Genomic DNA, 13,421 nt, shown 5'->3' on the forward strand with positions numbered 1-13,421 from the left:
ACGTGAACAAGCCAAATGTGTCGCTTTTGCACTGCCATTCCCTACTCACTTCAATGGTCATATTTCGACCCATGGGTGTACTACCCACATGACAGATGCTTTTGTTAACCAGGAACACCCTTGTGTGCACTATTAAATATTCGTCGTCATGGACAGGACAGTGCATAAGATAGTTACTACTGTCGGCAACCTATCTGACAAAGTCGGACGCCTCAACCCTATTAAATTACATGTGGCATGACAGCAAATTAATGATCTTATCTGCAGGTATACTACAGCTGTCAGACAGTAATTGGTCATCGCCTATTCACCTCACTACCAAACACGATGGCCCATTTCGCATGTGTGGGGACTGCAGGCGTTTAAACTTAAGGACCATAATACACAATTACCCAGTGCCAAACATCAATAACTTCACCCACATGTTATCATGTTATCAGATGCTTCCATCTTCAGTGTAATTGACTGTAAACACACCTGCCACCAGGCACCTGCGGTACGGGAGGGCATACCCAAGGTGCAATTATCACCACGCTGGGTTTGTTCCAGTACCATTACATGCCTAGATGTGGCAACGATTTATTGACTCCATCCTATGAAAGTCTGAGTTTTGTTTCACATACCTAGACAAAATACTCATTTTCAGTGAAACAACAGAGGAGCAGTGCAACCATCACTTATCCATGGTAGTGAAGACCTTGGAGTCGAATGGTGTTGAAGTCAACAGAGATAAGTTACAATTATGGGAGACGTCTCTAACCCTCCTCAGCTACACAGCATCTGTTGACAATATACAACCTCCAAAAGCTCATGTGCAGGCCATTTCGTCTATGTCACCCTCTTCGACTTACAAAGAACTGCTCCGATTCCTTGGCACCATCAACTACTATGACAATCACTTGCCCTCATCGTTTGCAGTACAAGCTCCTCTCACAGATGCACTGTCAGGCAAGCAAACCTCAGGAACACACACACACACACACACACACACACACACACACACACACACACACACACCTAGGGCAAATTATTCACTATCTCTGACGCTGGTGACAACAGTGGGAGCTGTCCAACAATGCTCCAGTGACAACACCTCACCCCTGCATGTCTTCTCCAAAAATACCCTGCAGGGAGCTCCTGGTCTTCTACTAAGTTGTGAAAAACATTTCCACCCCGACGTTGAAGGATGCACATTCTATATCCTCACGGACCACAAACCACTTGCGGATGCCTTCCAAAACCTTCCGGAGGACCTGCCCCCTCAACGTTTCTTCCATTGCGACTTGGTGTCTCAGTTTATGGCAGATTTCAGCTATATCAAGGGCACAGATAATATTGCTGTCAATTTTTTCTCATGCATCAACGCAGTGTCCAACGGTATCAATTTGTCTAATCTAGCTACACTTCAGGCAACAGTCGAGGGCACCCAAGCACTGCTTGCAGACCCGACCACCTCACTCATGTTCACCAAGGCACGATTCCCCAGTGTTGCCAACAATGTCTGACGCGATTCTTCAACTAGGGTCTTACACCTGGCTTCCTTAGCCTTCAAGCTTTCAATGCCTTACACAACCTTTAACACCCAGGCATCTGCTGCCCAGCCACAATCACAATCAACCAAGGCCAGCAATTCGAGTCATCCCTGTTCGCTTTCTGTGATGCATGTGCAGAATCAACACCACCTATAACTGCCTTTGGTCGGAAGCTCAACCTGGGTCATTTTTGGGTTGAGATCAACACACAAACTAGACATCCAGGGCACCAATTCAGGGGTGGTTTATGGGGAGAACCCCATCCTGCCAGGTGAACTGGTCCAGCCCATGGCTCAGGAAGACTTCCCCCTCCCAAACTTCACTAGCCCCTTGCATATGAATTTCAAACACATACGCCTCTATCCACTGGTTGCCATAGCCCGCCCGCCTCCTATGTGCCCACTTCTCTCCAGAACTGTTCCCACATCATGTTACAGGACGACACCGTATGCCAACTTTTACAGTCCCCTACCAAGGCCCCTTCAATGTTCAGCACGTGGGGATTCAACATACGACATTTTCATCAAGGACACGCCACAAACCATTTCACTGCATCTAGTCAAACCTGCAATTGTGGATTCTGATTCTCTGGCATCGGGCTCTCCTGACACGGCTGACGAACTAGGGCCCCGTCATGTTTCGGACTCCTTGAATGATATGGCACAAGTGACTCAGGCGCACGGTCCCTCACCAGTGTCCAGCCCCAGCGACTCTCCTTTTGCTGGTCTCCCAGACAGTTCAAGTGACTTTCCGTTCGCAGGTTTTTCAACCCACCTGACTCATGCTGAGGTCGACTCTCCTACGATCGCGTTTCATGTCGTAGTTCTGACACACCGCGTGGAGGACATCTCACTGGTAGTACATAATGGCCACATCTTCATCCTTCTGATGGACTCGAACCCTCTGTTATCACACGAGTACTTGGAAGTTGAGGCACTACAGTGTTTTGCCCTCTCTCAACAAGGCAACCCCGCCCTCCTACATGACTTCATCTCTCCACTCAGCGAGATTTGAATCGTCTCTCCGCACTTCGGTTCTTCTCCGCACTTCGGCCCACTGGCTTTCTCTCGAGCTGGCTGTCGCCTCGCCAAGCCATGCCATCTGCAGGACCTACCACTGTGTTCCAACACCGACTTCATCACTGGCCTACCTGGAGGTACCAATTGTCCAGCTCGTGGAGCCCAGGATGTGCTTGAATACAACGCAGATGCTACCCCCCCCCTCCAACCCAGGACAAATCCCATACATTCCGCACTGCGGTGTGGGGTGGGCAGTTTATATAAACATCAACCCACAAACGAGGACTCACTCTCTGCTCAAGAGTTCTTTGGATGAAAATTTTGAGATACCCAGTCTGTTTATGTGACTTCTTATACATACACTTGTAGATGCTTGTACCTAAATATAAATCTGTATCAAAATATAAAGTGGATGTGTCTGATTTCGGGACAGTATTCCATCACATTCCCACAACACTATTAGCAATTGGTACTGTGAACTCCATTGTAAGCCATAGCTATCCCTCTTTCAAAGCTGTTATTAGAGCAGCAATGTCCCAAAAGCGAAGACTGCAAACATCTACAACTATATGGTTGCACAAAAACAGTTTTATACGTATCACCAAGGAGATCTATATGTTCTCACAAAGACATACTTCCCCACACACAAACAACATCTTGCCTGTAAACAATTCTTAACAAATATTTGACGAATGACAAGACATTCAGTTCTAACTAATATTAATAAGGAAATCAATTACAGCTTTCAAGCTCACACTCTTCTTCTGATGAAACCTCCAGCATTCATTATTCAACCATAACACATTTCTGATAGCTGGAGATAAAGTAACCTTTAGCTGAAATGTGTCAGTCACATTATTGAAATGTCATTCAATCAGTTCTTGGCTAATCATTTTAGATGACAAATCTGTAGTTAGGAATCGCGGTCACAATGTAAGAACAAAACAATGACCATTTAATCACGCGGCAGCTATGTTAGAGCACTCATGTGCCCATACCGTTTGACAAATGTCTATTACACTCAATTTTAAGTTGGATACGGTAGTGGACATTGTCACTCCAATGGCAATAGTATCACATGGTTATATCCACTCTATGCATCCTAGTCCACTGAGGTAGCTTCATTATACTTCAGGAATAATCATGGGGAAACTATTACATAGACTATATAATGACTAGGTGAATTTGAAAAAAGAAACTGTTAAAAAAACAATAATTGTAAAATTAAGAAAATAAGATACTTTGTTTCTCCCAGGTTTGAAGAAAATCTGTGAACAAAATAGCACAAATTTCTACCAATCAGAACGAGGATGGCAGGGGATTTAAAACATTATACAGATTGTTTCCTTATAGTGTTCATTTAGTTTTTTAGACCCTTTTCCTGCTGTCACTGACCTGAGACAAGAGTCTGGAAAGTTTGCACATCATAAGAAAGGATGTGTGAACAGAGGCAATACCAAATGTCCGGTCAGGTAATTGTATGCATGACCCAGTACATTTTTGCATATTAGATGTATCATTAAGTGTTCCTGTGAACAAAGAATCACAGGATGTGATTTGCGTATTTCGTGTTAAAGTTAAATCTACGTACATACGTAGCCAATGGTGTCACATACACAAATCTGCAGACCATTTGCAACTGACTTTAAGATTTTGCAATAGGAGCTAATCATATGATAAGTCGTTTCTTCTTTTGAGTACAATGTAAAAACATTGCCATAAAATGGGGTTACTTGAAACAATCTTCACTTATTTTGTCTTTAATGTTGGCATCATAGTGTGAGTAATATCACTGTTGGTTTTGTGTGCAATTCTGAACAAGCATATGACGAGCAGTAGTTAAGCCAAGAAACTGAAGTAAATGAATGAGGTTACTATACACTAGATATCATTTGTGTTGTTGACCAGTCATACATCTTATTTCTTTATATCATTTTCCTTATGCTTATCAACTGAAAACAGTGAATTGAAAAGACTTCCATACAGTATGACTATAATCTTGCACTAATAGTAAATCTCTTGCCTCAGAGAAGTATCAGCAGGCAGTGTCTGTGAAATCCGTAACTCTATGGTCAGCACAAGGAAACAACCAGTATAATGTTTTAAATGCCCCGCCAGCCTAGTTCTATTTTGCAGATCTTGGAAACAGTCTACATTCTGTCATTGCTGTTTAAAAGAATGCGAGAAAAAAATGGGTCAATGGAGGCGTCCAATCCCACCTGCCAGCTTTGACCCATGACATAAGGATGTTCTGTTGTGACATCATGACAGCACAGAGATTAGTTTACGAGTGTTTTTTTTTTTTTTTTTTGGGCGCAAAACTACTATGGTCATTAGCGCCCGGTCTGTGACTTAGGAAGCAGTAAAAAACCGAAAACGGAAACCAGCAGCAATGGGAACTAAAGTCATAAAATTGGAGAAACTAAAAGCAGAAGGAAGGCTTAAAAATCCACTACAGAAGGGGGTCGGTTGTCCCAAAAAAAACTTCAAATGACTGACGTCATTTCACTGGCACGAATGAACTCTAGAACGCGATCGGCCGAGCGCGTGTCATCTGCTAAAATTGACAATATATCAGGCGACAGCTGTAGACGGGCGCGTAACGGATTAAAATAGGGGCACTCAATTAAAAGGTCTCTTACCGTCCACAGCTGAGAGCAGTGGGGACAGAGTGGGGGAGGATCGCCGCTTAAAAGATGTCAGTGGCTAAAAAGACAGTGTTCGGGAGGAAGAGGTCCGAGCACAAGGAAGAGTTTTCACGTCCCGCAATTTATTTTGGGGAAGTGTCGACCAATGCATGTGCCATAAATGAACAACATGACGACATAAAACGCTCCGGAGATCGGCGACGGGAATCGATTGAATTGCTGGCCGAAGAAAAGAGACTGCAGCCTTGGCTGCAATATCAGCCGCCTCATTTCCGCAGATACCAACGTGTCCCGGGAGCCAGAGGAACGCCACCGAGATGCCCCCCAGGTGGAGCAAGCGCAGACAGTCCTGAATCCGGTGGACCAGACGGTGCACAGGGTAAAGAGCTTGGAGACTGAGGAGAGAGCTGAGAGAATCTGAGCAGATAATGTATTGTATCCGCCGATGGCAGCGGATGTAGTGGACAGCCTGGAGAACAGCGTAAAGCTCCGCGGTATAAACTGAACACTGGTCGGGAAGCCGAAAGTGATTTGGGGTGTCGCCAACAATATAGGCACTCCCTACACCTAACGATGTTTTCGAGCCGTCGGTGTAAATAAATGTGGCGTCCGTCATTTGTGCACATAGAGCAGAAAATGCCCGACGATAAACAAGTGAAGGGGTATCATCCGTGGGAAATCGACAAAGGTCTCGGAGCAGGCAGATCCGGGGACGGAGCCAAGGCGGTGCTGTACCCCAAGTTGTCAAGAAGGTTTTAGGAAAGCGGAAGGAAAGAGAATGGAGCAGTTGACGAAAGCGGACTCCCAGTGGTAGTAGGGAGGAGGGGCGGCCTGCATACCCTACATCAAAGGAGGCGTCGAAAAAAATGTCATGGGCTGGATTAGCAGGCATGGAAGACAGATGGCTTGCATAACGACTCAGAAGGACTGCTCGCCGGTTGGACAGCGGAGGTTCAGCAGTCTCAGCATAAAGGCTTTCCACAGGGCTGGTGTAAAAAGCTCCAGACACTAACCGTAATCCACGGTGGTGGATAGAGTCGAGACGCCGAAGAATAGACGGCCGAGCAGAGGAGTAGACTATACTTCCGTAGTCCAATTTCGAGCGCACTAAGGCGCGATAGAGGCGGAGAAGGACCACTCGGTCCGCTCCCCAGGAGGTACCATTCAGGACACGGAGGGTGTTGAGGGATCGCAGACAGCGAGCCGAAAGATAGGAAACGTGGGAGGACCAGCACAGTTTTCTGTCAAACATAAGACCCAAGAATTTAGCGACGTCTGAAAACGGAAGGTTGACAGGACCTAGATGTAAGGAGGGCGGAAGAAACTCCTTACGTCGCCAAAAATTAACACAAACGGTCTTACTGGGAGAAAAACGGAAGCCGGTGTCAATGCTCCAAGAGTGGAGGCGATCGAGACATCCTTGAAGACGTTGTTCAAGAAGGCTGGTCCGTTGGGAGCTGTAGTAGATCGCAAAATCGTCCACAAAGAGGGAGCACGAGACATCAGGACGGAGACAATCCATAATTGGATTTATGGCAATGGCAAACAGTACAACACTCAGCACGGAGCCCTGGGGTACCCCGTTTTCTTGGGAGAAAGTACGGGAGAGAGTAGAGTTCACCCGCACCCTAAATGTGCGCTCAGCCATAAATTCGCGAAGAAAAAGGGGCAGCCGACCTCGAAAGCCCCAAGAGAACAGTACGCGGAGGATACCTGTCCTCCAACAGGTATCGTATGCTCTCTCCAGATCAAAAAATATTGCTACTGTTTGGCATTTCCGGAGAAAATTATTCATGATATAAGTGGAGAGAGCAACAAGATGGTCAACTGCAGAACGATGCTTTCGGAATCCGCATTGGGCAGGTGTTAAAAGACTGCGGGATTCCAACCACCAAGCTAAACGGTAATTCACCATACGCTCCAAAACCTTACAGACACTACTCGTGAGAGAAATGGGGCGATAGCTAGAGGGGAGATGTTTGTCCTTTCCAAGTTTCGGAACAGGAACGACGATAGCTTCCCGCCATCGTCTGGGAAAAGTACTCTCGGTCCAAATGCGATTATAAAGGCAAAGGAGGTAATGCAGACTATGGGTTGATAATTGCAGCAACATTTGGATGTGGATACCATCTGGTCCTGGGGCGGAGGAGCGAGAAGAAGAGAGTGCATGTTGGAGTTCCCACATGGAGAAAACAGTATTGTAGCTTTCGCGATTTTGTGAGGAGAAAGCAAGAGGTCGCACTTCCGCTGCACGTTTCTTCGGGAGAAACGCTGGCAGGTAATTTGAAGAGCTCGAAATCTCAGCAAAGTGCTGACCCAATGAGTTAGAAATTGCGACGGGGTCCACTAATGTATCATGCGCGACAGTGAGCCCAGAGACCGGGGAGAAACTAGGCGTGCCTGAGAACCGTTGAAGCCGACTCCAAACTTCCGAGGAGGGAGTGAAGGTGTTAAATAAGCTAATAAAGAATTTCCAGCTTGCCTTCTTGCTATCGCGGATGACACGACGGCATCGCGCTCGGAACTGCTTATAGCGGATACAGTTGGCCAAAGTAGGATGGTGGCGGAAAATGCGGAGAGCACGTCGCCGCTCACGTATTGCGTCACGGCATGCCTCATTCCACCAAGGAATTGGGGGGCGCCGGGGCAATTCGGAGGTGCGTGGTATTGAACATTCCGCAGCTGTAAGAATAACATCGGTAATGTGTGTGACCTCATCGTCGACGCTGGGAAAGTGACGGTCATCGAATGTCGCTAGAGACGAAAAAAGTGTCCAGTCGGCCTGGGCAAACTTCAAGCGTCTCGGGCGCATATATGGCAGTTGAGGCTGCAGTCTAAGGACACATGGAAAGTGGTCACTCGAGTGTGTATCATCAAGGGCGAACCATTCGAAGCGCCAAGCTAGCGGAACAGTACTGACCGCAAGGTCCAAATGAGATAAATTTGTCGTGGAGGCAGACAAAAATGTAGGGACCCCAGTGTTGAGGCAAACTAGATCCACTTGGTGGAAGACGCCTAGCAATAGTGAGCCACGTGGACAAGGATGTGGAGATCCCCAAAGCAGGTGGTGAGCATTGAAGTCCCCAACCAGCAAATAGGGGGGTGGAAGCTGACCAAGAAGATGAAGGAGATCAGCTCGTGCCATTGGTGTGGATGATGGAATGTATACAGTACAAAGAGAGAACGTGTATCCAGAAAGGGAAAGACGGACGGCGACAGCTTGGAAGGAAGTGTTTAAGTGGATTGGGTGATAATGGAGAGTATCATGGAGAAGAATCATGAGTCCTCCATGGGCTGGAGTGCCTTCAACAGAGGGGAGATCATATCGGACGGAGTGAAAATGAGGGAGAACAAAGCGGTCATGGGGATGCAGCTTTGTTTCCTGAAGACAGAAGATGACCGGCGAGTAGGATCGTAAGAGGATCGACAATTCATCCCGATTGGCTCGAATGCCGCGGATATTCCAGTGGATAATGGACATAGGGTGAACAGAAAATGGAGGAATGTGACCAAGGTTGCTGTCAACTCAACGACTGCTCAGAGCTTGCGACCGACAGCATGGAATGGCATTCAGCCGAAGGCAGAAGATCCTGATCCATAGGTTGTTCAGGAAAAGCTCCTGCCACCAGCGATCGGCCAGTTGATCGGCCGCCAGCAGTGCGCCTCGGCGACACAGAAGATGGCCGAGGGCAATTTCCGCCAGGTGGTGCTGTAGATGGGACACGCCTTGGCGGAGAAGGAGATGAACTGCGTTTCTTTGTAGCCTTCTTGGAACTATGATGTTTAGATGAAGGAGGAACCAATGGTTGTGAAGTTGGGGTACGTAAAAAATCTTCACAAGTATGCTCTTTTGTCGAAGTCTTGGTGTCTGACTTTTGGGCTCGAGATTTAGCAGAACCTGAGGAAGGCTGAGCCATAGAGTGGGCAGGCGAAAGCGGTGAGGTTGAACGGGCAATCTTTGCGCTGGCCGATCTGACGACCGTGGCACTAAAGGTGAGGTCGCAAGTCTGCGTGGCCGCCTCCTTTGTTGGCCGAGGAGAAGCAAGGACAGTGCTGTATTATCCTGTCGGAGGCACGGTGGGCTGTCGACTGGCGAATAATTTTCGAGCAGCAAAGGTCGACACCTTTTCCTTCACTCTGATTTCCTGGATGAGCTTTTCGTCCTTAAAAACGGGGCAATCTCGAGAGGAAGCAGCGTGGTCACCCATACAGTTGATGCAGCGAGGGGATGGAGGTGGACAAGCACCCTCATGGGCATCCTTGCCACACGTAACACATTTGGCCGGATTGGAACAGGACTGGCTGGTGTGATTGAACCGCTGACACCGATAGCAACGCGTAGGGTTTGGGACGTAAGGGCGAACGGAAATTATCTCATAGCCTGCTTTGATTTTCGATGGAAGTTGAACTTTGTCAAATGTCAAGAAGACAGTGCGGGTTGGAATGATGTTCGTGTCAACCCTTTTCATAACTATGAACAGCAGTTACGCACTGGTCAGACAGGTAGCGCTGAATTTCTTCGTCAGACAATCCATCGAGGGAGCGTGTATAAACGACTCCACACGAGGAATTTAAAGTACGGTGCGCTTCAACCCGGACAGGGAAGGTGTGGAGCAGTGAAGTAGGCAGCAATTTTTGTGCCTGGAGGGCACTGACTGTTTCTAACAACAAGGTGCCATTCCGTAATCTGGAACAAGACTTTACAGGACCTGCAATTGCGTCGACATCTTTCTGAATAATGAAAGGGTTGACTGTGGAGAAGTCGTGACCTTCGTCAGACCGAGAAACGACAAGGAACTGTGGCAACGATGGAAGAACCGTCTGTGGCTGAGACTCAGTATACTTACGTTTGTGAGCAGACATAGTGGAAGGTGAGGAAACCATTGCAAAAGAATCCCCCATGATTACCGGCTTCTCCGATGGCGCGCTCCTCCCTTGTGGGGGCCCTCTCTGAGGGCACTCCCGCCTTAGGTGATTGTTCACACCTCAGGTCACACCTCCCGACAAACGGACGGAGGGACCAATCAGCACTTTTGGAAGGTATCAGCTCGGGTAATCACCCCTCCCTGGGCCTGGCCGTTACCAGGGGGTACGTACGTGTCCTACCTGTCTACCCAGGGCGGGGAATTACGCGTTACCCCATCACCGGCTACGCACAAAAATGCGTGGGTCGGCCTTCAGACACGCACAGGGAGGAAGAAAGAGAAAGGAAAGAAGAGAAGTCTCAAACGCCGCAGCGGAGAAAAGGGTAAAGAGAAGAGGTAAGGAAAAGAGAAGGACAAAGGAAGGAAGAAGACATACAAGCAAAGAAGGCGAAGAATGCGTTACATTTTTGAGCGTCCGTCTCCAGACGTAGGCACAAACCATACTCCCAGATGGGGAGAAAGGGAAGGAAAGAGCCAGAGGTGAGGGGAGGAAGGGCGAAGATGGGGGATAGGGAAGGATGCGGAAAGGAAAGGTATGCAGGCCGGAAAGGAAGGAAGGCCACATTAGCTCGGGGTCCCGTGCTCGCTACGCAGGATCCACAAAAGAGTTGTGGACCCCCTGTGGGGCACCTGGAGTGTGATAGTGACACCCTCCCCCTCTCTCGAAGTACTGATTGCAGTGACAGACTGATCTGTAGTGAAGCTCAAGGTCTAGATTAGGTTGAAAGTTGATAATTCAGCTGTCAATTTGTGAATCCAAAAAAAAAATGTAAACACAGACTAAATGTTGTTTTATAATACGTTGATCCGTACTGTAGTCTGATGTCTACATTCGCACCACATTTGACGCACTTGCACACTTTTTGTTATAAATATTGAAACTGGAATGTAAATTTGGAAAATTTATATTATACAACGGATAAGTCTTTGATATGTATTATGGAACATGTTATGTTTGACAATCACACACAAACTACAAGAATGGAAGGGGTAGTGGGAAGTGTTCGCTGCGTGGTTTTTAGCCAACTTTCAGAGTAAATTTTCACTCTGCAGCAGAGTGGGCATTGATATGAAACTTTCTGGCAGATTAAAGGTGTGTGCCAGACTGGTACTTACGCCCAGGACCTTTAGCAGCCAAGTGCTCTACCATGATTCATGTCCCACTCAAGCACACAGTTTTAATCTGCCACAAAGTTTTGGTGAACTGTTTCCTCTCACACTCACAGCAAAACAACTCTCAAACGTGCAACTGTCTGCCATATGCGGATGACAAGCAATAAACAAAAATGATCAACCGTAATCACACTGTCAATTTATCTACTTCAGGAAGGCAACATTCATCACATAAAATTTATATAAATTTCAGGCACCACACCTTTGTACTGGCACTTACACTAAGAATTTGTTATTAAGGAAATCAAATAATTTGTACAAAAGTGGCCACAAACAAGTATCATTGGAAACCACAAATTTGTTCAAACTGGAAGCTCACTCTTGTTATATATCTTGTAGATAATTTCAGTCACATTTACTACGGGGGCAGGACAGAACCCAAACACATTTAAATGAGAAAGCATTGCCCACACAATTCATTCACAAATCACGCCACTTGTAAAGCACTCTCCCGAATCAACTGATGGTTGTATGTTATGGGACTAGCAGAACCTGAAAGGCATATGGTGAACCATGTTTGTTTATTTCACAACGTATTCTCCACACAAAATTTTTGGTTCTGATATCAGGGCAATTGGTATGATCTAGCAAAAGTTTCACAAGACCATGCCCCTCCCCATTTATCATAGCCGATGTATGGCATATATAAGCAATATGGACGAGAATGCCCAGAGATCAGCCTTGGTGATCAAATCATATTGTGAATAATAACACTGATGTGAATAACATGCAAGAATGACTGACAAAGCAATTCCTGGCCCATAGAGTTTGCTGCCTACAGCTTGTGAATAAAACAAAGTTTACTGTCCACAATGAAGGTGGATGTTCAGGGCAAAGTAAAATGCAAATGGGTAGTAGTTGCATTGTATGAGGGAGTGGGGCTGCTCCCTTTACACGGTTTCTCTTCCTATCCCAGGCCACACACAAGGCAGGGCTCACTTCCCTGTTCACAACAATATCTTCCAAAACCCACAAAGAAAATATTTGTGCATATTACACAGGCACAAAAAATTATAGGTCCCCCTAAAGAATAGAGCCGGGGTGAAGCCCATGATACGAAATATTGAGTTTCAACTTTGACTGTATTATAAATTTGTTGCAAACAAATTTACATTAATAAAATGGTACAAATTATTAAGTTAAGGGAAATAACATTCAATTCACAATGACGGTGTGGAATAACGAATTTCAAGAAGAGAAGTAAACATTATTCCAGTGGAAGTACAATGCGATTTATCCACAAATGCAGGGCAGTTATGCAGTAAATGGTAGACTGTTATAAACGGTAGACCAAGGTACACTAATCTTTAGGCAAGGGGGAAAAAATCACACTTACTACTGATTAATTTCTCAAAGTAGGCGTACTTGTGACACTGTATCATAATTGCACCGTAATAAAATAAACAACACGTAAAGGACGCATACTCTTAGTAATTCACCAACAAATGCTACAACCCTACGGGATGTCAAGCATCGCATCATGCTTATTCACCTGTATGATACCAGTTCTGTCTCGGTGCGCTCTTGCCACTTCCTGAAAATGCCGAGAACAACTTTTTCAATGTCTTCGTGTGACGCAGGCGGCCCATCTTCTGGTCGGTAGAAATCAGTTCTGAAAACAAAACGCAGAAGACTGTGAAGATCGTTTCACGCAACTCAGTTATAAAGCACACGCCGCATTAATATAGATTCAAAAAGCTACCGTCTATGGAGGAATCCGAATACGCAGTCAAGAAACGAAACAGCATGTCCTAAATCTGAAAGTATTTCTCCAAGCTGACCGTCGTATTTTTCACTCATCTTTCAATTTATCACCCCATATGCGGTTCTGAACACTAAACAAAACCAAAGATGTACGGTGGGGGCAATAACATTGCTACCAAAGATATCAATGTAACCAGAGACTGAAAATCACTTGCGTCTAGGGGACGCCAGGGAATTGGGTCTGCTGATTGGTGGAGGCTCATGACGTCATCAGGGAGACTGAACGTGTGTAGCAGTGACGCCTGGTGACAAGATGTATAATGAGCTCTATTGACATTTGCGACGTCGCTCACCTATTGTTTAAAAATTACATGTAGATTGCCCACAGCTGTCATTTTGGAACGTCAAATAAGTCCAGAT

At 46.2% G+C, this 13,421-nt stretch overlaps 1 protein-coding gene across 1 annotated transcript in view; it reads right to left on the reverse strand.

The window, feature by feature from the left end:
• LOC126162114 (nudC domain-containing protein 3-like) overlaps window positions 1-13,178 on the reverse strand; it is a 75,202-nt gene extending 62,024 nt beyond the window's left edge. Inside the window, exons 1-2 of the mRNA XM_049918398.1 lie at window positions 13,000-13,178; window positions 12,790-12,909 (exon numbers count right to left, since the gene is read on the reverse strand). Coding sequence (XP_049774355.1) covers window positions 12,790-12,909; window positions 13,000-13,097 — 218 coding nt within the window. The 5' untranslated portion in view covers window positions 13,098-13,178. The remainder of the gene's footprint in view (window positions 1-12,789; window positions 12,910-12,999) is intronic.
• Between the last annotated feature and the right edge of the window lie 243 nt (window positions 13,179-13,421).

Source organism: Schistocerca cancellata, chromosome 2 (assembly GCF_023864275.1).
Source record: "Schistocerca cancellata isolate TAMUIC-IGC-003103 chromosome 2, iqSchCanc2.1, whole genome shotgun sequence".
Lineage (NCBI taxonomy): Eukaryota > Metazoa > Arthropoda > Insecta > Orthoptera > Acrididae > Schistocerca > Schistocerca cancellata.